General features: G+C 37.0%; 1 protein-coding gene across 1 annotated transcript in view; it reads left to right on the top strand.

The window, feature by feature from the left end:
* RGS7 (regulator of G-protein signaling 7) overlaps window positions 1-26,947 on the top strand; it is a gene marked incomplete at its 5' end in the record, with an annotated part of 65,776 nt that overhangs the window by 15,280 nt on the left and 23,549 nt on the right. Inside the window, 6 exons of the mRNA XM_009070024.1 lie at window positions 7,472-7,536; window positions 9,362-9,438; window positions 9,576-9,657; window positions 24,041-24,115; window positions 25,186-25,284; window positions 26,011-26,072. Of these exons, the coding sequence (XP_009068272.1) occupies window positions 7,472-7,536; window positions 9,362-9,438; window positions 9,576-9,657; window positions 24,041-24,115; window positions 25,186-25,284; window positions 26,011-26,072 (460 nt within the window). The remainder of the gene's footprint in view (window positions 1-7,471; window positions 7,537-9,361; window positions 9,439-9,575; window positions 9,658-24,040; window positions 24,116-25,185; window positions 25,285-26,010; window positions 26,073-26,947) is intronic.

The raw sequence follows: 26,947 nt of genomic DNA, 5'->3' as shown, positions 1-26,947 counted from the left end.
CCAAGCCCCACGCAGCTGCTCACACACTCTCCCACCAATGGGATGGGGGAGAGAATTGGAAGGGTAAAAGTTAGCTAAACTCATGGGGTGAGATAAAGACAGTTTAATAGAGTAAGCAAAAGCTGCACACACAAGCAAAGCAAAACAAGGAATTAATTCACCTATTCCCATGGGCAGGAGGTGTTCAGCCATCTCTGGGAGAGCAGGGCCCATCACATGCAATGGTTCCTTGGGAACCAGCCTGAATTACAGTAAAATAAGGAAACCATTTACTTTTGCTATGTCAAGGCTATTGTCTCATAGTTGTTCTCCAGAACTTTTATGGAAGCACAAACCTGTCCTTATTAAAGTTACTTGATAATAAGCTAAGAAGTCAGTTCAATCAAAGCTTCCTTCCTAATGATACCTTCTTACTGCTTAAAAGTAAACAGATAGAGACTGTATTCAGCCTCTGCTGGTCTGTTCTGAATGTGAGCCATTGCACCTGGCTCATCTCCCTCTTCTCTGCCAATGTGTACATAGTGCACAAAAAGTAACGGCAATCACATATCATGATTTCCACATATTGAAAATTTCCATAGAATTTTCTGTTTAGAGTTTATTGCCTATTTTGTGTGCCTATATCTAGGAATTTTCTCGCTCATGTCTTTTTACACCCTTTATCATGGAGTAACTGTCTCGAAGGAGAACTGTACAGAGAATGCATTATATATTTTCTTTGACCAAATGCTTGGGGAGGATTTCCTTGGCAACAGCTTATTAGTAAGCAATTTGTGTTTGAGAAATATTGAGCCTTATTGCCTACCTGAACTCTGCTGGAAAGCTGCATGTGCTCAGCATCTCTGGAAATCAACCCATCACTATGAGTCAATAGCTTGGGGCAAAACTGGTAGCAGAGTAGCATTTTTGAGAAAAGTTGTCAGATATTAATAAAAATTTCTTTTTTAACATTTATGCCATGAGAATGAGGAGGAATTTACCAAGACATTGTCAACAGTTTCTGGAGAGCTCTGCAGTTCTATAATCTCAGCTCTTCATTCTCGGTTCCCATTTTTTCAACAGCTAATGTCAGAGTATGTCAGCAATGACTCCTGCAAGCAGTTCTCTTAAGTCCTTAATGGACATCCCTACTTTAAGGACTTGTGTCTCAAAATTTTCTGGATTTATACATGTAGGAAGCAACATACTAAATTGTTGCTAGGACCGGGTTTTGACTCCTAAAGTGAATGACTTTGCTTTGAGAAGCTACATATACAGAATATGTTGACTAAGGTCTCATGGCGGGAGCAGTACAGTCTATCAAGAACAGTCCCTCAAGAAAAATGTGGCTGGTGCTTCCTATGCTTAAAATTTAATCTGGGCAGCACCAAATCAAATGAGATTTAGGAAAGATGCTTGCATTAGTAGAAAGTTGGGAGAGGTGGCCTTACAGTATTTCTTTCTGCTCTGAATTTGTATACCATTATATTTCTCTGCAGAGATACATAATTCACTCATTAGGAGCTATGTCTGTCATATAAATGAAAAAAAAAAAAGGTCTCACTTCAACGTTCAGGCATGTCCTGAACATTGTTCTCATCCTTACTAATTCTTACATGGACAAACCACTGCAGCAAAGGCTCTGTAACCAGGAGGCATTTCCTGAAAATGCTTTCCAGTCATTTCACCACTTCAGTTTTTTTGCTTACCTGAATTTTTCTTTCTGTGAATGTGTAACTTATTCCCATAGTATGTGGAGCATGGAAAATGTGTTTGGCCAATGCCCTCATATGCAGGTGTATGAAAAGGTAACTGACCCAAGTACATTTTAAAAGCACTGATAATCTGCATCTAGGTCCCTCTATAAACAGAGACAAAATTTCTTATCAGAATAAATTCTGAGATTCATAAACATAACTGAATTTTCTGAAGGGCTTTCAAATTGCCATGCTGAGTAAACTCATTAGGTTTCATAGAATCACAGAATATCATGAGCTGAAAGGGACTCACAGGAACCATCTAACTCCCGGCACTGCACAGGTCCACCTTAAGAGTCACACCATGTGCCTGACAGTGTTGTCTAAATGCTGCTTGAACTCTGGCAGGCTTGCTGCTGTGACCACTTCCATGGGAAGCCTGTTTCAGTGCCCAAGCACCCTCTAGGTGAAGAACCTGTTCCTAATATCTAACCTAAACCTCTCCTGACACAGCTTCATGCTGTTCCTGAGTGTCCTGTCACTGATCACCAGAGGGATCAGTGCTTGCCCCTCCACTTCCCATCATAAGAAAGCTGTAGACCACAATGACATCTCCCCTCACTCCCTTCTTCTCTAGGCTGAAAAGCTAAGTGACCTCAGCCGCTTCTCATATGGCTGACCCTCATCCCATCACCATGAGTGACCCCAATTAGAAAGGTGTGGAGGAAGCAATGTTGGTGTCCTGCCGTGATCACTGTGTTATGTCTTCTCCAGCACAAGTGTCTGTGGAGTGGTAGGCTCTGTGGCTCTTTGAACCCTAACCCTAACCTTAATGGAATCTTGGTGCTGAGACTGAGGTCCCCATACCATGGGTGGAACAGATTAGAAGGGTGTGGAGGCAGCAATGTTGGTGCCCTGACATGCTCTACTTTGCATGTCTTTTCTGTGTCCCTGGAGCTGTAGACTTTCTGGCTCACTGAAACTGTAATCCTAATGGCAAATTGAAAGCATTATGATAATAGCAAGAAGCATGAAATAATTAATTGGATACAATTTTAAATTATGTTCGACAACTGGATATTGTTTATCTGATGCTATAACTCATGGAGCTTGGGTGACCTTTCTTCCATACCTGTTTTTGTCATCCTGCAGAATTCTCCCAGGCCATTGTCATTTGGGAACTTATGTGTGTTGAAGATGAATTTGCCTTTTCTAATTCTTGAGCTCTTTGGTAGTTTGAAATTTGGTTTCTTTCTTGCCCTTGGTTTATGTAAGAAAGTCCTCTGCTTAAGTAATTCTATAATCAAATTGTTTTCCTTAAGTATAATAGGAATAAGTATGATCAAAGAGTAAAAAGCAGAGAAAGGGAAGAGTGTTTTAGAAGTTATGTTTTTCATCATTTAGCAATTTAGTGCACATACGCTATCATGGCCTTTCTTCTAACTTAATGTTATTAGCATTTACTAAAGACTGTAGTTCTTTAATAGATACACGAGGCTGATTGGTGACCTATTTGTCCACCCCAGTGTTGTCATAGTTTTTTTAAGACTAAGTGGAATGCAATAGCTGTTGTAAAGAGCAAAAATTATTTTTTCCTATTGAGTAAAAGCAGTGGTGACCTAAAGATGATATAAATAGTCCTAGAAATCCCAATGTTTAAATAAGTTAGTTCATTTCATGCTTTCCATCCTGTGGTCATGTTTTGTGCTGATTGTCCTGTAATTCTCCATCTGACGCAGGCACTTGTATATGGGGGGAGAACTGTCAGCCCACAATGCACTTTGAAACCTTTTGACCTCACAGTCGTTTATATTTTCTTTGCTCTTTAGATACAGACTAGGCTTGTACATATTGACTCTGAAATCAGAATTTTGACTCACAGAGAGAATATAAATTTAATCTGGCCTCAGTGGAGATAATGAGTGTTCACGGAAAGCACACCCACCATCTGGGGCTGAATCAAGCTGTAACATCACTGGCACTGGGACAATTATGTAAGGAGTTCAGGTTTGTGTACATGATGGTGGGTGTGTAGGTGGCATAATCTGTGGTCTTCAGAAGCCCAGTTGTACTTCCATTGAATTCAGCTATGGCTTTTTCTCCTCTGTGGTGAGAGGAAAGATTTAGCCCCTGTTTAGCAACAAGATAAGATTTCCCAGTGTAAATTTTGGGTGAAAGTTCTGGGGTTTCTTTAATAAGTGTGTGTAATATAATGTGTACTCAGTCAAGTTTCTTGAGTCTATTATGAGACACCAGTCATAATCTCTATGATCTTCTTTAAAGACAAAAATCTATAGAGGTTTCTTAGGAGATTTCAAGTGCAAGTGAACAGTCAAGAAATGGAAGCAAAGGCAGTTAACCATGAAAATGTGGGGGGGATGGGTGTAACAGTTTAAAAACTCGCAAGAGGGAAAATCCAGACACCCTCTTCACGCAACTTTTACTAAAACACTTTGCAGTCTCACTTGGAGCTCTCACATTGCCCACGTTTTCTGAATGCCTGCAAAGAATTTTCAAGAGCAAGTAGTCTGTATTTACTGCACAGCTACCAAAGTGTGTTTTAGTAGTGGTTTGTTGTTCAAATACCCATTTATAAATATCATTGACTATCCTTCATTATGAAATGTTACATGTTAATATGGCCTTTAAAATTATTGGCAAATCTGTTTTCTTATGGTAATCAGTCACTTCTAAAGCACAAGCTATAGCATCTAATATAGAATTCACTTTAGTAGAGGCAATTTTGTTGATTGCAAAATCCATCAGAATACACTGGCTCTAAAAATAAGAGTGTATATGGCAGTCCATATTTAGCAAATTGAGGTTATTAATCAGCCCCTGTTCCTTGCATATCATTCATCCACATGATAAGCATTTTTCAGCACCCTTGTCAGGGAATGGCAAGAGTGGGCAGCTCTGTAATGGAAGGTAAGCAAGAACTGAAGTTGGCAACAGTGCAGGCAGGAACAAGGTCCTCACTGACAAAATCTCAACTGAGCAGGAAGGCCCAAGGTCAAGTTAGGAAGCCAGGGCAGTGTTGGTACGTTACAGGGCTGGTTAGAGACATATCTACAACATAGCTCAAACCAGTGCCAAGGAAGTAGCTGGGTTTCAGCACAGTTCCTGGGTGTAGGGAGACTCAGTGGAGCCCCTGGATGGGCTGCTCAGGGCAATTACAGCTTCTTGATGTACTAATAGCCCTGACCAGGACTTTTGGGGGGGTAGATAAATAAAGAACTATATATAGAAATAGAGAAATTTTAATTGGAGACCCTTCCTGCAGATTGTACTTCTGTATGAAGCTATAAAAACACAGTCAACACATGCAAACCAGGAGATTAGAAAAGCAGACACTGTCATTCATGGAAATTCTGGGGGGTCATGAGTACTTTCAGAGGGAAACTGGCTGACATCCTCCCTGTGCTCAAAGTCAGGCTATAGGACACTTGCAGTTGCTTCACACACAATGTGTGGTACCTGTGAAAGATTAGAGTATCCATATTTCAAATATCATTGCCCTAAAAGTCAGAAGAACAAAGCCTCATTACTCCTTATCTTCAAATGATCTGGCTGAAAATGAGGGTGAATTTCACATTCTTCTTGCTTTCCAACATGTTAGTGAACTTCATTACAGACAAGCCAAAGAATATGATAACGAGAGTGTAAACTGGTGAACTCAAATACCTGAGCTTCTGCCAGCTTCTTGTGTCATTACCACTAGCTCTGAAATAGAGCCTCAAAAATGCACTTTTATAAGGATGTAGTTATTAGCACATAGCAATGGCAGGAAATTGAGTCAGAATAGGAATGTCCTTCAGCACTATTTTTTTCTACACGACTGGATATATTGTACTTCCCAAAATACTGTATCTTTCTTGGAAATATTCTGCATTATCTGCACTGGCACATAGAAATTTCTGACATAAGGAATCCAAGCCACAGGTATTACAACCTTCAGGCTTCTGGGGGGAGGGTATGTGGATATTTCTATAAAAAAAAGAAAGGTATGAGGGATGAAAATGTTTTTTTTAGTCTTGGCTAAGTCATGCTCATAATGAAAACCAAACATTCTTATATAGACTATTTGCTATTGATTGGGAGCAAAGAAGGTTGTTGAAAGAACTATGCAGGGGAAATTCTGCAGTAGAGTTACACAGTGAAGAAAAGAGGTTTTATAGACACAGTATTAAGTTATTAGTGTGGCAAACTAATTCACTGCTCCTGCACCTGGTGACCTGATAATTGTTTCACAAGTGTTTAAACACTGTTATCTGAAGATGTTTTTTTGTTAAAAACCTATCCTGACAGAAAGATGGACAGTCAGACACCTCTGCAGCAATGATTTTTGTTGCAGGTAGCAGGAAATGCTAATCCTAAAATATGCCCACAACGGGACTCAAGGAAGTGCTAAGCTAACTAAAGGTGTCTGTACTGGGACCATGGGAATGTGGTTTACAAGGGCTTAATCAAGTGCAGGATCAGGGAACTTGTTTTATTTGTGTTCAGATTGGACTAGAAAAAATTTGATCCCTGAAATTCTCAGAACTTTCTACACATTTATATTAAGTGTGTATTTTATTGCTAATATTTTCTAGGAGTTAGGAGTTCTTTTGTCTTGTTTAATAAAATAATCAGTTTTTAAGGAAAAGAGGAAAAGGTTTCACTGTAAAAAGAGATCAATGAGAAAGACCATCTGTCTCATCAAGAATCTCTGTATCTTAGGTAGTACAGAACCACTGTACTACCTAAAATGAGCACTTCCTTCTTCCCAGTGATCACACGAGTTGGGTTCCTATGTGAAGTTCTTGGTTGGCAGCCAGGAAGCAGAAACATTCCTAACAACAACCAGTAAATATGAGCTCTTTTTGCTGATCACAGAGACAACAGATAAGGTTTTCTTACCTACACTGACAAAAAGATTCCTCCATCTCACACATGAGAAGGTGCTCTGAACTAATGAAGTAGGTAAATATTGCACAATAAGGAATTATACTGCACTCATTGTCTTACTGGTGGGGGAAGCTGTAAAATATTTGGATTTGTTGTGAAGTAATTGTGCTAAATAAAATCTATTACAAATGTACTTCAGCATTCTATTAGCAAAGATTTGGCTCTGAAAGAGGTGGAGGCAGAACAGGTCTGCTGAAGAATTCTGGATTTAGAAACTAAATGAAAGAATATTTTTTCTCATATCCATATGTACGCTTTTTTCCCCATTTTTTAGTTTCACATTATTTTCTGTTTTAAATTTTTGTTTTAGGAGACTAATCTGTATGAGACATGAATTTTATCTGGAATTACTTCTTAGCGAAAATCTTCTTAGGTTGAAAGTTTGTGATTTCTAAATATAGAGTAAAAATAAATAAAACCATGTGTCCATGTCCTTAAAAATCTGTTTGACTAATACAGCAGCAGCTCCTGCTACAACTCTTATACTTCATGATTTATACACACACAGATTAATATGCACACAGTTTGAAAAACGTTTTTGCCATTATTTTTAATGTGCTAGTTTCCTGGCCATTAAAAAGACCTGACCTCAAGTATCTCATGCATTTTGCATATGATGTCTGCTGCATAAAGCAGATTTTATTATTATTTAATGAACCTCTGTATCTGACCCATCATTTCAGTTACAATGCTAGTAGTATTGACCCCATATTTAAAGCTTTTTAGAATAGAGGTAAAAATCAAAGCAAAAAAAGGTAGCTGTAAAGTAGAGATGAAGCCTCTAGATTTCTGATGTGCTGTGTTTGTGAGATAGTAGCAAATTGTGTTATTTTATTCTGTTCCAGCTGTTTACCTCTGCAAGCGGACAATGCAAAACAAAGCGAGACTAGAGCTAGCAGACTATGAAGCTGTAAGTACCTGGCAAAAAGTAAATTTCTGGGACTACTAAGCCTGTGAAATAATGTTAGGTATGAGAACTATAGGCATCCTGTGTGAAAATTTAGTAGTTACCGGCTTTTTTCAGCATGTGGGTCTGACAGTGCTCAGTAATCATAAATGGATTTGAGAGACTGTAGTGAAGGCTAACTGGGCAAAAGTTCAGATTTCGGTCCATCTCTAACCTTACTTTGATCAGATCACCATGCCAGGATCAGAAATAACTGTTCACAAATCCCAAATACGCAATGATCGTTTGAAAGCGATTTTTCTCTACACTGTCTAAGGTTTGAAGGAAGGATCTCTGACGACATTTGCAAAACCCCTTGATAGATGCAGAAATATAAATCTCATTCTTTAAAGTGATGCTGACACTTGAGCCTTGTCCCATCACATAGATGAGAGGCATAAAGGGTCAGATGAGAGGCACTTCTCACTCCCTGACAGTTGTGCAGTGCCCCAGGCAAGGTAAGGTAATTGGGGCCAGGAAGAGCCTGAAAAAGAGGGAGTTCAATTAGCTGATGAGGATGGCATTTGATAAAGAGAGAGATGTCTTGAATTCCATCTCTATCCCCCCAAATTCCTGAATTTTTCATGAGAATGTCAACATAAAAATCACAAACGGCCCTGGCTCTGCACTGAAAGCTGTCCAGCTGTGCTGCTGTGACCTGATAGCAGGATAGTCAGCCAGGCCTCTCAACATACCAAACACTCCAGCCGCAGCACCATGCTGACACACTTTATTGCTTCTTCTGGCACAAGCTTGCTTACCAGTGTACTGCACTGTGGGGTATATATAATTTTATACTTACATGCCTTAGAAAATTCCCCTCCGGCATACAATCCATGGCAACCTTTACTGGTATTGACAAGATCTCTAGAAAGACTCATCTTCATTCTCTGCAGTCTTTGTTTTCAGTAAGTATGGCATAGAGATACATTGCAATGCATAGGAATACAGTTCAACCAACACATCTCTTGTTAGGAAATGTACAGTCAATTTTTATTTAGTCTCAGTAAAAGCAATGCACTATGGTAATGGGGGTCTTTTTGGAGGAAGAACCTCAGCCTTCTTCATGTTACAGGCTGCATGCTGATGCTGTTTAAGCTGGGGAGAAATTGGAAAAGCTCTGTTGCAGACAGTGAAAATGTTCCAGCATCAATGGAGGAAAGAATTTTGCTAAGATTTTACAAATCCTCTTCCTGTTACTATTAGTAGGTTATAGGGTATATACATTTCCTACACAGTAGTGAAGAACTATAGTCTGCATTTTTTAAAAATGAAGATAGCTGTGGAGGTCTTGGAAGATTCCTGTATTACCAAAAATGGCAGACAACATTGTTCCATGGAAACCATTTGTATAGATGACTGATGGAAACTGTCATATGGATCATTCAGTATGGAAATTACTGCTGTTTTCTTTCAGTATTGGGTACTGTAAAAACAAGAATGTTTCTTTCTATTGCTACAAAATTGCTGAGCCAACACTCAGTATATAAAAATGCTTCAGGAATCTCACATTCTGCTGAAGGTTGTGTCCACCATTTTTATCAGAGTTTCAAAACTAAAATGATTTAGGCATTCAAAAGTAGATAGATCTAGTATTCCATCTCATTTGGTGTCAAGCAAAAAGTTTATATTGGATAAGTAAGGTACATTTGCACTGACATAAATGTCATCACTTGTATTACATCTTGGAGGTAGGGGGAGGCAAGGGGAGGAGGGAAAGATAAGCCAAAATCTATTAAAAAGTAAATAACTTGCAACCTAACCCACTAAAATTGTGATGTATTTTCAGGAGAGTTTGGCCAGGCTACAGCGAGCATTTGCTCGGAAATGGGAGTTCATTTTTATGCAAGCTGAAGCACAAGCAAAGTAAGTTCCTTTGAAGATGAGGAGCTTTAATTTTGCATGTTTTTGAAGGCAGAAGGGAGGGAAAAGCCATTGGACATTTATGTTTAAAATTACTGTCATCAACACTGTTCCTTTTAAATATCATGTAACATTGACAGGGTTGACAAGAAGAGAGACAAGATAGAGAGGAAGATTCTTGACAGCCAGGAGCGAGCGTTCTGGGATGTGCATCGTCCGGTGGTGAGTGCTGGTTGGGTTGGTTTGCCTCTGGGCAGGGCTACTGATAAATGCCACCCTCTGAGGAGCATTGGGGTAGCCTACGAATAAGTAAAAGAGCTGAAGAGCCAGGGGCTGGGGCCTGCCTCCCTTTTTTGCAAGATCTAGAGTTGTATGATTCTGCTGTTGAAGACTGTAGATGTGTGTGCACCCATTACAGGATTTTCAGTGAATAGATTTGTTGTGTCTGGTTTCTTGAATCAGAAAGTACCTATCTTTGACTATTACAACCTCAAAGCTTTTCCGAGGTATGAGTCACACAACCAAAATTGTCAGCATAGCTAAAAATACCTTTAAATAAATTTGACTCTTTTTTTATTTTAATCTGCTCTTTTGCTTGCTAAGCCCTTCAATTTCATTCTGGTCATGTTTCCAAGCTATTTCCAATGTACATAAAGGTTAGATATTGTTGGCTTAGAGCTGTGGGAGTCGTACACTGTGTAAAAAAGATTGAGTTCCTTGTCAAAGTTCGTCTGAAACAAAATTTAAAAAAAGAAAGGTTCTTACAGAGTCAACTACCTTTGAGAGCTGAAAATTTGAGAAAGAATGTGAATTGTCACAATAATTCCAATTAGACTGTAAGAACTCCGTAATCACATTTGTTTGCCTTACTACAGAATAATACCTGTTTCCCTTACCTAGACTTAGGTGTTCGTTTTCTGTGTACAGGGTTTGCTATCATTACAGTGAAATGTATGGCCTATGTCTTTCAGTCTGACGCTAGGAAAAGATATTTTTACAGGGGCAAGTAAAATTAGATGATACCTGTTGAAGAGTTGAATGCAATGAGAAAGTAATAACTTGAACATGGTCAGCATATGTTTGTGACTGGGGAGCTGAAGCTGCAGTAGAAGAAACAGATTTTTAGGTAGGATTTAGAATGTCAGGTAGAGAAATTCATCAGAAGTAAAAGATTCAAACCACAGGCAATAGATGCAAGAAGAATGAGACATTATTATCTAATTGCTGACAAAATAGGGAAGGAGGACAGAAAACAATCTGCCATCTGATGTTGATTTGAGCTACATGTAGGATAGACAGAATGTTTCTGTGGGAGACCTTTGAAGGTGCAGAGAACTTTTATATTTGCTGCAGGAATGGATCTAAGGGTTTTGAATCCCGGAATGAGATGTTATTTTCAGGTTTGGAAGAGATGAATTGTTGAAGTTTCAAGAGAGTTAAAGGGACCAGGACAAGAGGAAATTGAATCTGATTAAGAGCTTTCGCTGAACTGTGGATAAATCTGCCTGGTCCAGCAGATGTTTCTAATCTGGCTGTAAACATACCTAGGAAATATCAGAGGCAAAAGACTGGCTTACAGTCAGCAGTGTAGGCTTCTGGCTTTAGGATATATAAATAGAAGAATGGAGAGGTTCATACTTTGCCTAACCAACTCCTCTAAGGAGTTAGTGAAACAATATTTTTGAAAACACTGTTATGAATTTACTGTCCCAGTAAAAGCCAGGAGTTTCTATTAAAAAGGACAAAAGATAAAACACGAAACTACTGAAAAGAGGAAGGTGATGTTAGATGTAATTGCAATTTATAATGGTTTTTCAACTCCCCCCCCCAAGGCACCCAAAAGCTTGCAGAAATGCTGCTGCAATTCTGTAGAGCCAATTGTTTTTAAACTAGGTAATGTTTGGATGAGAATCTGGGGATAATGCTTACTTTTATTTACAGCTTTTGACCTTCTGACAAAAATTCAGAGGCTGGGGCAGTGACATAATTGTTCAAAATCCACCCCAATGTAATTTATTTTTTATTTACTGAAAATGAGTTTTGAGGACCAAATGTTTAATTACTTGCCTTCCTTACTGTTGTCGTTGTGGGTTTTGTGGTTTTGTTTGGTTGGCTTTGTTTAGGTGAGAAAATACATATTTTTTTCAGGGTTTTCTTGCAGGTATCCTCAGTCCTTAGTTGCTTTATTTCTTACCTTCTGACCTACAGTGCTGCTAGAGAACCTTTACATGTAAAATATAATCCATGAATATTACATTTGCATTGTATTTCTAGAGGCAGATGGTTTAAGTTCATGGAAGGGACAGAATAGGAAAGGGAGCCATCAGTCCTAAATAACAGTGTGGCAGTGTACTCAAGGAATGGGAGACATGAAAGGAGAGTAGCTATATGACAGTGAAACCAGGAGAGTGTAGATGCAGAAAAAAAAGCATGGTTTGGGTATCAGAAATGTCACTGTGACTTATAAGTTTAAAATAGAGGAAATGAACCAAAGTTTGATGGGTGAAGAACATTTGCCTCAGGATTTGCTTTTATTTCACTGGTCTTGAGTCAAAGTCAACCCTGCAGGTGATTACAGAGGTCCTAGAAGATTTATGCCATAGTCTGAGAGACTGACAAGTGCTTTAAGGCATCATGACTGTTACTTTTGATCTGCTGGTTGGCTAGTGCCCAGAATATTTTCCTAGGTTTTCAGACTGAGATGATACTTGAGATGAACCAGAGAAAGTGGATTTGGAGAGGAGTTTTGTTCAAATAGTCATCTCTTCCTCAATATTCTTCTGAGAGACAGTTAAGAGACCAGTTTTGTTGTCTCACTGATTAGTTTCCATTCCAGTATTTATTTAATTGCAGTTTCACTATGGTTTGGTTTAGGGTTTTTTTAATGTGCACTTTAGTGTATGTGGAGTGCAGTCTTGGCCATTTGTGAAAATCCCAGTTGCTGCTTTATGTAGAAAGATCTTAGCTTGCAGTTAGAAAGAGCATGACAGAGCTTCAACTATAGATACTACAGCCTGAAGACATTCCTGAACAAATTTTAATCTTGCTAGTTCAAATACCAATCATAGTAAAACCATGGAAATTTGTGTCAGGGAGAGCTGTATAAATTCCCTGAGCGGCAGACCTAGGATAAAGTCCATGCCATTATTTCTATTTGCATATATTATTCACATATAGTGATGCATTTCTCTTTTTGATGGCAGAGTAAACCTATCTTAAAAGTCTTTCCTTCTTTCCACCTGCCTGGAAAGTGTAATGTTTTCGTAATATTGAAACTTCTATTGATAACAGGTCATGGAAGTAAGCAAAAATTGGTTATGAGGATTAGGGTGTTAGTCAAATCCAGTAACAAATTAAGCTAAATTCTGGAAGTGATTTCCTTCCAGGAGGAAGAAATTAAGGAGTTGCTTTTGTTCGAAAAGAAATGTCATGCTCCTGATTAAAGCCTTTGTAGGAGAACTCATAGCGTTCCTGAATTATTATCTCTCTTTAAAGCCCATAATCTTACACTCGCTAAAAAAGAACAAACAGGTACTAAAAGAGTAAATCCTCTGAAACATTCTCAAACGTACATCAGATACAGCAGGAGCAGAGTAGCTGCAGCTTGCTGTAAGATTAACTTAACTCTTTTATGTAACAAGCTAGACGGCTGAAGTCTTGCTGCTGCAAGTTATTCACGTTTCTTTCTGAGTTAACATTCATGCAATTTAAAGGAGATACTTTAAAAAGGCCTTTGGGGAACTCGTTGACATACAGAATAATTCAGAAGATAATAGGGAAAGTATCCTTTTCTCCTGAAAGTCATCTGTATACTTCTTAGCCATAGTAAGTTGCAAAAAACTCCAATGCCTCTGACCTTTGTCATCAGTCAGAATGTTGACTGTATTGCAGTCATATTTAGCAGGTTTGTGTGCAGTTGTTTTTTAAAAGAAAGATGGGAAATACACAACAGGTGTGCTAGAAAGCTGCCTGGGGTGTGATTCTCTCCAAAGTTTAAACACTGACTATGGTTTAGCTGTACTGTGATTTAATAAAGCATGAGTCAAGGTGAGATCCAGATTTTCCATTCTGCCATTTGTAGCTTGGTTAAACACAACCCACAGGACTTCTATTCCTATTGTTACCCTGGCCTGCTGAATTATGGTGATGATTTTCCTTCTTTGTGAAAAAATTGGATAGCAAATATTGATAAGGGTTAGACTCGATGATCTTAAAGGTCTTTTCCAAACTAAATGATTCTCTGATTCTATTAAAAACAAAAGCAATATTTGTGTGATTTAATAGAGGAAGACAAATTATCTAAGGTGGGTATGTCTGGTAAGGATCAATGTTCAGGGCAAGGGTGGGTTTAAGATAATTCACTGATGATGGCAAATTCAGAAATATGTATGACTTCTGGATTTGTGTTTCCTTGCCATTGTTTCCTAGCACCAAACTAGGAAAACAGTATTCTTCAAATATTTTAAACTTTGTCACACATCCCACGCCTTTTCCTTTTCTGTTTATATTTTTAAATTGTATTTTATGTGGTCTGAACATGACCCTCAGCATCTGAGCCAGTACATAACATTATCAGGTATTGAGGGCCATGCAGTGGATACTTTTGTTTTTTAATATTTTTTTCATCCTGTCCTTCAGGATCAGCCTCAGAGACTTGGCAAAACACTGAATTTAACTTGGATAAGGTGGTGCACTCCTTCATTTCACACTCGGTGTGCTAGACTTTTCTGGGCCAGTTACTTGTTTAGCCAGGGAACACTTCTGTTTGCTTTATACTATTATTTTCAGAAAGTTTTGAACATCTCCAGGAAGCAAATATGAATCATGCCATCCAGCTCCTCTAGGGATATATGCACATATAATTTTCATGTCTTCTTTTGCACCTGTTTCACTGTATATCCTTGCAAGGGAGTTACCTCTCCTGCAGACTGGGAATGCAGCCAAACCAGCAATTGTCACTCTCAGATAATTGCACTTCTGGTAATGAAACAAAGCTTTGTGCAATGTTTTAATTTCAGAAAATGGTTATATGTTTATGATCCATACCTGTGTGTATTTGAGGCAACTATTTATAAGCCTTTTAGCTAGTCTGCTAAGACCTTTGTGGAAGATTTTTTTAGTCACATTATTTAGCATTGTTATTTAGTCTAATACTTCAGTAGAGGTAGGGTGGATAGGGAAAAAGATGCCACGTTTCTTGCAACAGTGCAATGAACTGAAATTTCAGAAGTTAAAACTGAAGATTATGAAGAGGTGACAGATTTTGAAACAGCTAATTGATGAGATGGTGGAAGGACACAGAAGAATGAGATGACAGTATGACTTTTAATAAGACCCAGTTCTCAGCAACTGGGAAAATAACCTGAAGTAGTAAGGATAAGGAATTTTTTTAATAAGTGCAATGTTTATACATTGATTTTTCGGTATCTGTGTAAATTAAATTTGCTGCTTTAATCCAAAGCATTTTGTCAAGGATCTTCTTATAAGTCAAAAGGCATATAATCAATTTCTAAATGTCACCTATATTTGCCATCAACATTTTCAGAGATGTGCGTCAGACTTTCCTGTTGTCACTTCTTTTCAAGTGAACTTCCTAAGTTCTTCTGTATGGAATCTAAACCAGCAGTTTCCTGCCTTTTGAGGTTAAAAAAAAAAAAGATAACTCAATAATGAATCTGAGCATTTAGCAGAGGGGCAACAAACCACATAAATTTAATACATTTCCTTGTGCAACAATGTGGCAAATACTGGAATCTTCACATGCACAAAAATCACATTAATACAGCCTTAACTAATATTAATGCTACAGAAACACCACCTGTATAAATACAATGGATCTATATTCTGTCCAGCTGTTTCTGTTTCTGAAAACAGTCACTACAAACCTGAAATGGTATATTGTAAATTAAGAATCATTAGAAAATAAATTAACTTTCTAAAAGAATTAAATTTCTAACTTCAATGCTGTACTATATTCTTTGGTACAACTTCTAGTTTAATTTCATACAGCTTGTCTCAATAGTTAGATCTTAACATCCTTTTCAAATGCATTTTGTATATTATGTGATTCTCTGACACATGAACTGCTAAAAGAATTCTTTTTAAAAGCCATTGAGATAAAATCCTGTTCCCTTAAGGTGAAAGCCCAGCTTTGAACAAGATCTGTCCTTAAACACGCAAGTATGTGAGAACATGAGAATCCCTGTAAAAATTCAAGATGTTCTGTTTCCTATGGGTTCATTTTATGTGTTCATCTATTAGTATTATATTACTGAAAATCTCTCCGTGTCTCTTTTTCTGCCATCCAAACAGGTGCTTGGTTTGTACAGCTGGTGGAATTCCCTGTGTCTCTGATAGTACTCAGGGAAAACTGTAGTTTAAGAAGACAAATGAGTATAAACAGGAAACTGGTACAGTGTAGATTTCTTTTTTTGGAAAGATGCTAAAATTCTTTGAAATTTTAAGTGACTCTAAATTCTGTGGTAACTGAGACTTCCCATATCTTAGTTTGAAAATCACATGAGTTTTACCTTCCTGCAAACATAATTAAAGCTTGATCAAACTGATTGATCAAATGTCTCTCCTTTGTCTGATGGTCTTTGAGCCTCATTTGTCTTGTCCAAACAAGAGAAACAACTCATAGTTAAACTTTTATCCATTAATTGCACTGTTTTCCATGTTTTTATCAGGTCTACTGCAGAACAACAGTGGAACTACTCTTATTTTGATAGTGGTCAATGATCTTCAAATACATAATTGAATAAAGCATGTATTGATTTTCTAACTGATCTAAATAACAAGTTTTCTGTCCTTCACATGGGGCTCTCTATAGTGGGTCAAATTTGTGCTTAAATGCACAATTCATTACTTCTGCATCAATATATTTCTAGTGGATGACACAATCAGGTTTATTGCTCATTCATTTCAATTTAATAAACAAGTCTCAAACTTTCTATTATTTATCTCTGTTCTTTAATGAGTCAAAAATGAAATTAACTAGCGAGGACATGTACCGAGCATTTAAATTCATTCTATGTTATCTGCATAATTCTCTACTCAAACTTCCAACAGAAGAGAACACTTAATCCTAACAAAGCTTTTAATAATTCTCATGAATTAAGACAATCCCTTCCTTTGAAGGATGCAATTCAATAAGACATTGAACATTCTGTGGCCTGAAAGACCAGTTTAATAAATGAAAAAGAAAAAATGAAAAGCTATATTTACTTAATTAAAAGCCAGTAGGTTTTACATAATTACCAGCTGATATAGACACGTTTTAGTGGTTAAGCTGTGCACAACTAATTCATTTCCATTATAGTAGTCACTCTTTTCAAAGCTATTTGCAGCATATTGACAGATATATTGCATGTTTTTAAAACAGATTCATGTTAAGAAATAAAAACAAATTTGAGGCTATTCTATTCATGTCCAGTTCCAAGCTGTATTCACTTATTTCAATCTAACATTGAATTCATACATTGCAATTTGTGTTCCATAAGGATAGTATTTAGAAGCATAACATATCTCTTATAAAATACATAATGAAAAGGCTGTAGAAATTGTTGAATACATCTAAAAATTCAGTAGAACAAGCAGGTTTTAATAATTTTTTCCCCTAATTATCTGCCAATTCTATGAGGCATCTGGGAATGAAATATGAAACATGCTTCTACAGAATTTATACTTGAAAACAATCTTGGGATTTCCTTCCTAACAACTAAATATGATTTATAGGTGGTAGTTGAAAGGTATACCTGTACTTCTCAGATGAAGTAATTTCTAAGAGAAGAGAGAGATTCCATAGGAAAATCTAGAAACATTGTGAGCTAATTTTAGAGGTTTGGTCCAGAGCTATAGGGAGGTGAAAACTTGATAGGAGCTCTTTACAAAGTCATCATCAAACTTACATATTTATTACAATTTATATATGCAGTTACCATGGCCATTGAGCTGTAATCCAAATTTGTCTCTTTGTTTGCTTCTTATTAGAACTATAATGCAAGTGGGACCTCCATAAAAGCACTGTAACTTAACAGCAGGTATTGGAAGGCCAGACAGTACTTGTGTGTCAGTCACACCCTTGATTCAGAAAGTCATGTTTCCAAAGACAGAAGCTGGAAATATGATTCTATTATAAGAAGTATATTATATGATCATATCATATTATATGTTACTGTAAGTGTGTATGATGCTATAAGTAGTACCATATTATATGCTATATTCATTAAGTGGATAGACCCCACATTAGGGATACCCACCCAACTTAGTTTAGAGTTGTAAGTATTGGATTATGCTACATTTGTGATAGATAGGACATAAATTGCTAAGTAAAAAAAAAAGAGAAGCAAAATGTCCATCACTTGTATCCTAACTTAAACTCATCATGACTCTCCTCTTCCTTCAGACATCTGCTAATTTACTGGGAATCTTGTCACTAGGGGTGCTGTCAAGAGAAGCCCCAGTGTTCACACACTTGATTTCTCACAGTTATTTTCAAAGCACTGCTGAATCAAATGGAAATTGTAATTAAACCATACATTTTTGGAGAGGCTAATAAAGTTCATAAGAGTGTTTCAGATTAGGTACACCTAGTTGATTGTAAATTAAACCCATGATTAAGTGCTTCAGTTGTAAGTAGCAATATCTTTTTATAACCATAAGGAAGTGGTTCCTGTAGCCCAGTCCCTGTAATCACTGGTTTGGTTTTGCTGCCTTGACTGATGTAACAGAGGCTGGTGAGATATCCCCTAGCAGTACTATCAATACATAGTCCTACAGACTTGCAGGTTCTGACCACTTTGATTCTGGGTTTATTTTTTCATCACTTACTTGAGGTTGTTTGATCTATAGTTATAAAGTGAGCTAAATTTTTGAAGAGCTTTCAAGTCCTATCAGATAGCCACCACGAAAAAAAATTTCTGAAATTTGTATTTGAATTTGAAATTTTGCTGCCCTTTGGACGTTAAGATAACAGCTGCTTTTCCAAATCCTGTTAAAAGAGCTGACCAGTTGTACACGGTATGTTTGAAACGCTCCTCTGAGACTGTCTATTGCAAAGTTATTAATAGTGCAGCTCTTCACTGCACAGCCTCTTTATTCATTGACCTGAAATGTGTACAATGAGGTAAAACCCCAAAATACCCAGACAATTTATACCTCAACCTCAACCTTTCATTGCAGGCCTTAGCAGGTTCTGTACACTCCAATAACTTCCATCTCTGGGAAATGAAAAATTGGTGCATTGCAGGAGAATGAAGCCTGTGTTTTCCTTTGTGAGAGACTCAGTTTTACCTATTACTGAACAACTTACTAGAGGATTTTAATGTCTCCTTTGATACTAGACTATGAGAAAAAACAATCTTTCCAACTAGCCAGAGTCAAACTAGATATTTTTCCAGCTAGTAACCCCTTTGTTTTTCCTCCATCTGAGTACCACTGCATTTATTTCTTTTTGCCTCATTTTGGTTTTTTGTTAGCTTCCATTTCTTTTGGTTTTATATTCTGCCCTTGATTTTTAGCTCCACACTCTTCAGCTAGTTGCACAAGTAAACTAGACTATATAAGCTACAAATAAAAATGAACTCTGCTATTCTGTTCATCATGCACTGTCTAATTAGCTTTCTCTACTTTACAAGTGAGCTATATGAATAATGACTGTTGAGGGTTAGAAGACTCCTAGAAAAATGACAGGAATAGCAGCAATGACAGAAGTAGCAGAATAGATTTTTTTCCAGAAGGCAACACTAACACTTGACACTTAGAAAATTTCAGATTTTAAGCTTACATTTTTTGTGATAGTCTGCTATTACACATACTGTGAAAGATAGCTTTCAATCTGAGTTTCTCTTTTCCAGTGGAACAGGAGACCTGTCATATTTGTATGCAGATTCACAGTTTATAGTCTTTAAATTTTGAAAACCCAGAGATCTTGAAATTTATTGTTTTGCAATTGAACTTAACAAGTCAGCATATGCTTGCAAAGCAAATAAAACTATCTATTTCATAGTGTATTGACACTGAAATGTAATGAAATTGCATAAGGTATGTGAATCAATCTGCCTAAATATTTACTGCTTTAATGAACCCTGAATTTATGGGTGTGCATATTGAAAAGAGGTAATTATTTTAAATAACACCTATGTGTTTTTAGCTAAAGAGACTGTGAAATTACATTTCCTTAAATCAACCCTAGGTTTGTTTGTACAGGTTGAGTATGCACCATAGGCTGCCAGAGGGCAGAGGCAGCAGCAGTAAGGAAGCAAATACCAGTCTTTTTCTGTTCTGCTGTTGTGGGCTGGGGAAGGCAGGGAGATTAATTTCACACTGCCGTGAATACTTGATTGGAGTGTTCTGTAAAGTGGATTATTTGAATTTCACTTCCTGCAGGCTGTGAAAAGTAGTAGGCTGTGCCACAGAAATGTAGGCTGAGAGGGACCTCTGGAGGTTTTCTAGTCCAACTTCCTGCTCAAACCAGTGCTAACTTCTAAGCTGAATAAGATTGTCCAGGCACTTGGCTAAAGAAGCTTTGAAAATCACCAGGGATGGAGATTTCACAGCCTCTCTTACTTGCCTTTAGGCACAGAAGACAAGTTAGCTCTCCCCTTTTGCAAGCATGAAGAAGTTTGTTCCTCCCCTGGAACTTCCCATTTTGAATATATTTTTTGTGGGGTTTGTGGGGCAAAAAGGTAGCCTTGGAAAAACATTCCAGATGCTTTGTTGTGATGCTGTATATAAAGAAATAAGCACTTCCTTTGCCTTCTGGCTAAGCTATTGCTAATGCAGCTGGGTATGTGGTTTGTCTGCATTGCTGCAATGAGATACTGCTGACTCATGTTCAGCTTCTCCTTCAGATTTCCTACAGAGCAGCAATACAGACAGACAGTTCCCAGCCTATTGGAATGCATGAGCTTATTCCCTCCCACATGCAGGGGTATATTTGTCTCAGAGGCAAGAAAACTTCTGGTTATTCTGTCTTAAGTAGATGCACAGTTAAATTGCTATCTTCTTTGAGAAATAAAAAAACTCATCAAAACTTCAACTGATGTCATTAGACGTAATAGTTTGCTTTCTTCTGAGCAGTTAACACTTATTAGAATTAGAAATATGTCATAGCATAAGAGATTTTTACACAAAAAGGTGCTGATAGCAATTGATTTGGGCTGTGTGGCCAGGCAATAAAAAGGGCCCTTGAAGTGTGAAACTTTGTACAGCAAACAGACTACAAATACTCAGTACTTTGCAGTACTTGGAGAGAAATGTACAATGGCTGAGGCATGATATTTGATGTAAGCAATTTATTCTTCCAAAGAGTTGCTACAGGTGTCATAAAATTAATTCACTGTTCCACTATTACAAGGGCTTAATTAATTAATTCACTGTTGCCACCGTTATCAGGGAAAGGATATGAATATCAAGTAGTACTTTTTTATTCTTGCACCTCCTCTCCTTGCAGACCAGACTTCCTCCTTCCATTGTATTTCTTGGCAGAATCCTATTATGTAGCCTCCTAGGCAGCATCAATAGAAAGTTGTGCTGCTTGGGATTCATGCTAACATTATTATCCACTGATTGAAATAGGGATTAAAAAGTCTTCTACATGTGGGGTTTTTATATTATTTATCTGCATCCATTTATCTCAGCAGTGAATTTATCATGACTGGACTGACATGTCCTTTCATGTAAATTAATACAATGGCATTTCTACTTTGAGATAAGGACATGCTAATAGGTGGATGAAAAAACCCTAAGATTCCTTTGAATATACGACAGTTTTCACTCAAATATTTAAAAATAGATGAGGGCAAAATTCTATCCTGGTTATGATCTTGCTGTATGATAACTTCAACAAGGTCACAGGATTTCCCTGTGTGTATGGAGGAGGAACTGTTTTCATACAGAATATTAGTCCTGAAAAAAATTAAGCATTCTATTTACACATATAGAAGAATTCTCAAGTCTTCCAGGAAATCTGTTTGAAAACTATTTACAGTATTAGTATGCAAATTATATACTACACACCAAATGGGAATCTTGCAGCAGAGCACTTTGACAGGCATCTCACTATTTGAACTATGGTAGTCCAGTTAAAAAATCAACACAAAAAGAAAACACAGCTGGATATAATTGTATCTAAACACATACTTATTATGTTAATGGGGCGTACAAACAAAATGAAATGTTGTCCAGCAAAGGTTTTCTCACAAAGAATCAGAGTTATTTTGGAAAAATGTTCAAATAATGCAAGCTTTTGTGTTTATTTTAGTTGAAAAGATGCGTGATAATTTTTTTCCTAAATATTGACAGATGAACTGTGGCACCACCAGAGAAACAATAAATCCCATCTCATATCAAGTATAATTTTAATAAATATATTTCAGTTGAGAAGAAGACATGTAGCCTCAATACATTTGGTACTTCCAGTCATATAATTTAAATCAAATTATTAGAATGGTACTGTACAGAGGTAGTGATATATGTCATAAATTCCTATTGTTACCCCAGGTTGTCGGAGTAGTGATACATCCTTTAGCTGCCTTCCCCTTTGCACTGAAGTTTCCTGATGCCTCCCTGCTTCCACCTTCCTGATGCTGCTCTCCTGTCAGCTTCTCTTCAGTCACACCTTGGTCCAGCTTCTGCCCTCACAGCCTCCTCTGACTGCTCCTGTTGAAGTGTGCTGTAGCAGCTTTACTTCAGTGTGAGAGGTTTTAAACAGACAGGTGTCAGTAAGAATCCAGTAAGTGCTGTAGAAGGTCAATACTAGGTTGAGTCTCTTTGCAACCAGCAAAAGCTTTGCCCTTGTTTCATTTCTAAAAACCTCCCAGGATTTCTTGTTGTGTCCCTCACATTAATCTGCACAAATTCTGGCATGTAAATTAGTCAGGCAAGGTGCAAAATCTGTTTGTACCAATTTACTGCTGGTGGACTTGAAATCTTTAAAAATAAGAGGCTTCATATGAGGTTTATGCCTTTCTTTATTTTTTTCCCCTCTCCATTTTTAGGACATGCTTTTAACAAACCATAACTGAAAACTGAACAAATAACAGTTTGTGCCTTATGTAAGTGTGCCTGCTATTCAAATTGTTACATTCAAAGGCTGTAGATGTTGTTAAAGCCCCTGTCTTCTTCACTGCCAGCTGCTGCCATAATCCCGAAGTAGATGAACTGGTTTTTTTAAAAACTTTATATCACAGCATACTGCCCTGGGAAATTGCTTTCTGCCTTTAAATTGACCATCATACAGAGTTTTGTATTTCTCAACCTGTCTTTCTCTTTGAGAGTTATGCTGAGTTTAAAAACTCCTGGTTTTGTTCAGAAGCACAAAGGGTATCTTCCCAAATCTAGCTCAATAGTCATGTCAGATGCAGTCTCGAGAATATTATCTGTCCATTTTTATTCTTAGTGACAAGGAACTGTTTATACTGCAAATATAATATGATCAAACACATTAATTTATGACTTTAAAATAAAAACTTAATTAAAAAACTATACTGGATTAAAAAATTTAAAAGATCAGTCTGTTTAGAATATTTTTCAGAGGCAAGGTACCATTGGTCTGTTTAATTAAATTTGTTTCTTGGATCTCTCTATGTAAGAAATTTTTTAAATTTTTTCTGTGAAGATTTACAGCCACATCAGGCATTATGATATGAAGACAGAGGTTGTATCATTAGTGTGATAATAAGTACAGGTTGGTTGTAGGGCAAGTATATTCAATATCTAGCTAATCCCATAGAAAAAGCCTCAACCTACTTTCACTAAAAATTTGCCCACACTAGAGAGCAGATTTCGTATATTCCACTCTCAGTGTCAAATTTTAAATCCCCCTAAAATCATTAGGGAAAAGTCACTCAGAAGCAAAACACTTCATATTAGTTGTTTCCAGCAATGGGTAAAAAACAGATTTATGCACAGGTTTTGTACTTAGAGGGAAGTGTCAAAGGAAGATGAATTAGGAGAAACTAGAGGACTTATGTCCTTTGGGATGCTACAGAGTTGTGAGAATGAATCACTGAAGGCTAAATCAGATGAGTTGAGCATAATTTTCTTTAGACTACTAGTCTCTTAGTTAGGCTGCAGAAGCCTGTTTTGTTGTTTTGAGTTTTTTCTTTTTTTTTTTTTCTGAAGAAACAAATCTCATTTTGTTACATTCCCCCCCGCCCCAACCCCTCATTTTGTTTTAAAAGTAGACAATCTCTAAAAATTGGCCCAAAACCAAATGCTTCTGAAGGGAGCCTGAGGTTTACAACTGAGATGGGTATTGCACAATTCTGTTTATTTTGTCTCATGCTTCTTGGAGGTATAGCTCGAGTGCAGTTTATGGCTTCCTCGGCAAAACTGAAGCAGAAACATGTGATTGGTTTCTGTTATCTTGAGAATTAATTTTATTTTAAATTCACGATGTCGTAAGTTCTAAGCATGTGATCTTCGATGTCTTACTCCATAGGGACTCCAACGGGGACTACTGCAGAAGGACATCAAGTTATATGTTTCTGGTTATTTATCTTTTTAGCCTCGCAAACTGAAGAGAGGTATCTCAATGGAAATAGTATGGAGTTCCTTCATAGATTTAGGCTTGTGCTTTCCTTTTTTTTCCTTTTAATAGCCTGGATGTGTAAACACTACTGAAGTGGATATAAAAAAATCTTCAAGAATGAGAAATCCGCATAAAACAAGAAAGGTAAGTACTGCTGTTATATCAAAAGCAAGAGGTGGACAAAATTCATAGCATGAAGTTCCATAGTTTCTTAAAGCATCTTTTTCTTACAGCTGCAAGGAATAAATGCATGAATGTGTGTTAATATTTCTTAAGCTTGTAGTTGAATTAGTACTAACAAATTTGCTAATGCTAAGTAAATGTTATCACATAAGAAAACTTTCAAGAAATTCACAGAGATTTCGAAAATAAAATTAATTTTTGCATGCTTTATTCACATTGTTCAATAGATTGAATAAGGCATAGTAAAATGTTCCTATCAGTAATTAAGGAAATACAAAATAAAAATTCAGTGTAAACTAATAGTAGTTCATGTGCTGGTCTTAATGAAAAGGGTGTTTCTATTTTACAATTATGCCCAAAATGATGACCAGAAATTGTGGAGGAAATTAGATTAATCTAAATTAGGATCCAGACATGAACAGTGTAACTTCTCTTGGGATGTATTGATGGATTTGCTCAAAACTTTCTTTTAAATCCTTTGCATCATAATTACATAGATTGGCTCCCATGTTTAAGTGCTTCCTTTGAGGTATGTTTTCATGTCAACCCATAGAAAAGTATGTTTCATAAAGGAAAGTGAATTTAGAGAAAGTTTTATCTTGGCTGATTTATGGTAGTGAAAGATCTAGATTAGTGTAGTTTAGCAGGCAGTAATTGCAAATTTGAAAGTCATCCAAATAATCCGTGTGATAATCTACCTTTCAGGATACTCCTACTACCAGTCATCTTCACTTGCTGTAATAGCATGTCTCAGTGTCATCCCCCATGTTTACTATGCTTTTAATACAGAGACATAATAAAAATTGATCCTTTGTTCTATGGCATTATGAAATTGTGGGAGTTTGGGAGTCTTTATTTTACACCACAGTATAGAAGCACAATTTTATCTGTGAGCATGGCTTATCACAGTTTCGCTAGAAGAAAATGCTCTTGGTTATGAGCACCATGTACTAAGACATCACAGTTACTATGAGTATGTGTAGAAAGCATTGTCTGATAGCAACTGTCATTGTTCCATATTTTTTGCATAGTCTGTCTATGGCTTACAAAATGACATTCGAAGTCACAGCCCTACCCACACGCCAGCACCAGAGACTAAACCACCCACAGAAGATGAACTACACCAAGAGGTTTGAAATATAACTACAAGCATGTACTTTTAAAGTAACTTTTTAGGAAAGTAGGTATTAAACCAAAAATTATCATAACTGGGAGGTTGTTCAGAACAGCTCTAGCAAACATTTAGTAAACTTTTTTCTTTTTTCAAGATACATGGATTGGGACATGTAACTTCATTAACATTAATGTGACAAAATCTGACATTTTTTGTATCTTGCATTAAACATCTAAAGGCAGCGAGCAAGAGGCCAGTGAGTGGGTTCTTTGCCCACTAGCCCTTTTAGCAGTAGGCAGCTTGTGCTTCCTTTCAACACTGAATTGAGGTTTGGGGGTATACTTAATGCTCCATGTATGCATGTATAGGTTCACACATTTATCTGCTCTTAAAGCTTTGTTAATCTTTCCTGAGGTATTAGAATTTGGAGAAGGTAAATGTCTGAATAATTAGTAGTTCTCTTCAAAGATCTAAAAAAAAGCTAATTGCTTTTCAGTTAATGAACCTTTAGGGAAAATGTTATATTGGGCACAATTTTTGTCTCTGTATAATCTTTTCTCTTTATTGGAAAATTCCATTTATTTTAGAACTAGACTGGTGAAATGTTGTCTTAATTCAGATATATTTCTCTTATGTGCCCTAGGATAAATTAAGATTAAATCACAGTCCTAATAAAAAAAGTTATAGAAATAGAGTCAAACAGTGAATTACTCATAAAACTCTTTGCCTTCCTTTCTTGCAGATTAAGCACTGGCAAATGCAATTAGACAGACATAGATTAAAAATGTCAAAAGTTGCAGAGAGGTACGTATATTGTCACATTTTCTGGTTTTTCAATTAGACTAATAACTATTGGGAAAATGTCAGGATGAAATAGTTTCAAAGAGCTATTCAGAGCAAATAGCTCTTCAAAGAGAGACACGGGAGCTCAGGTGTAATAGAAATAACTGATGAGAGTTTGCCATAAGTGGAGAGGTATGAAGTTCTTTTACTGATAAAAGATGGCCCAGATATTCCATGGTACATTTCTGAGAAACCCAAGAGTCACTGAAAGAGCCTCTGACCAAGAGATCAGAAATTTCACCTTGCACTGGCAGGGAGGCTAAATGGAAATAGGTCTGGGGTTATTGCTTTGATATTTCAAAGGGCAATCACTGATAAAGCAAGTGAACCGATCAGTATGGAGCTCAGTTGGTGCTTCAACAGAGTCTGAGCTTATTTTGGGTCAGAGGATGTAATGCTAGTAGGAATCTTTCTCCAAATAAGACCAAAATATGTTAGGAAGGGGCTAGAAAGCAAAAAAACCAAAAAGTCCCATGGAAGGACTAACTACGGCTTAGGTAGGCAAGAGCTGGAGAAAAGGAATTATCTGTTTTACCCATCAAAAACAGAGAGAGAGTGAAAACTGTAGAAAACTGAGCTGCATAAGGCTTAGTAGAGGGAATTAAGCCTAACATAGATTGTTATTCATCCTCTCATACACATTTGTGCATGCATGTCTACTTATATATGTGTATGTATCAATTCATATACAAACACATAGGAATATTTATTTCTAAAGAGAACAGGTGAAGAATTTTTGTTTGCTGAGCAGTAAAAATTAAATGCAGACACAAAATAATACGAATTGAAATTAAAAGTGAGAATAGTTGTCCTCACTCGTCAATAATTTTTTCAAA

This window comes from Acanthisitta chloris, unplaced genomic scaffold, assembly GCF_000695815.1.
Source record: "Acanthisitta chloris isolate BGI_N310 unplaced genomic scaffold, ASM69581v1 scaffold7112, whole genome shotgun sequence".
NCBI classification, from domain to species: Eukaryota; Metazoa; Chordata; class Aves; order Passeriformes; family Acanthisittidae; genus Acanthisitta; species Acanthisitta chloris.
Note: the sequence above shows the minus strand (reverse complement) of the source record. Positions and strands in the feature narration are given on the sequence as shown.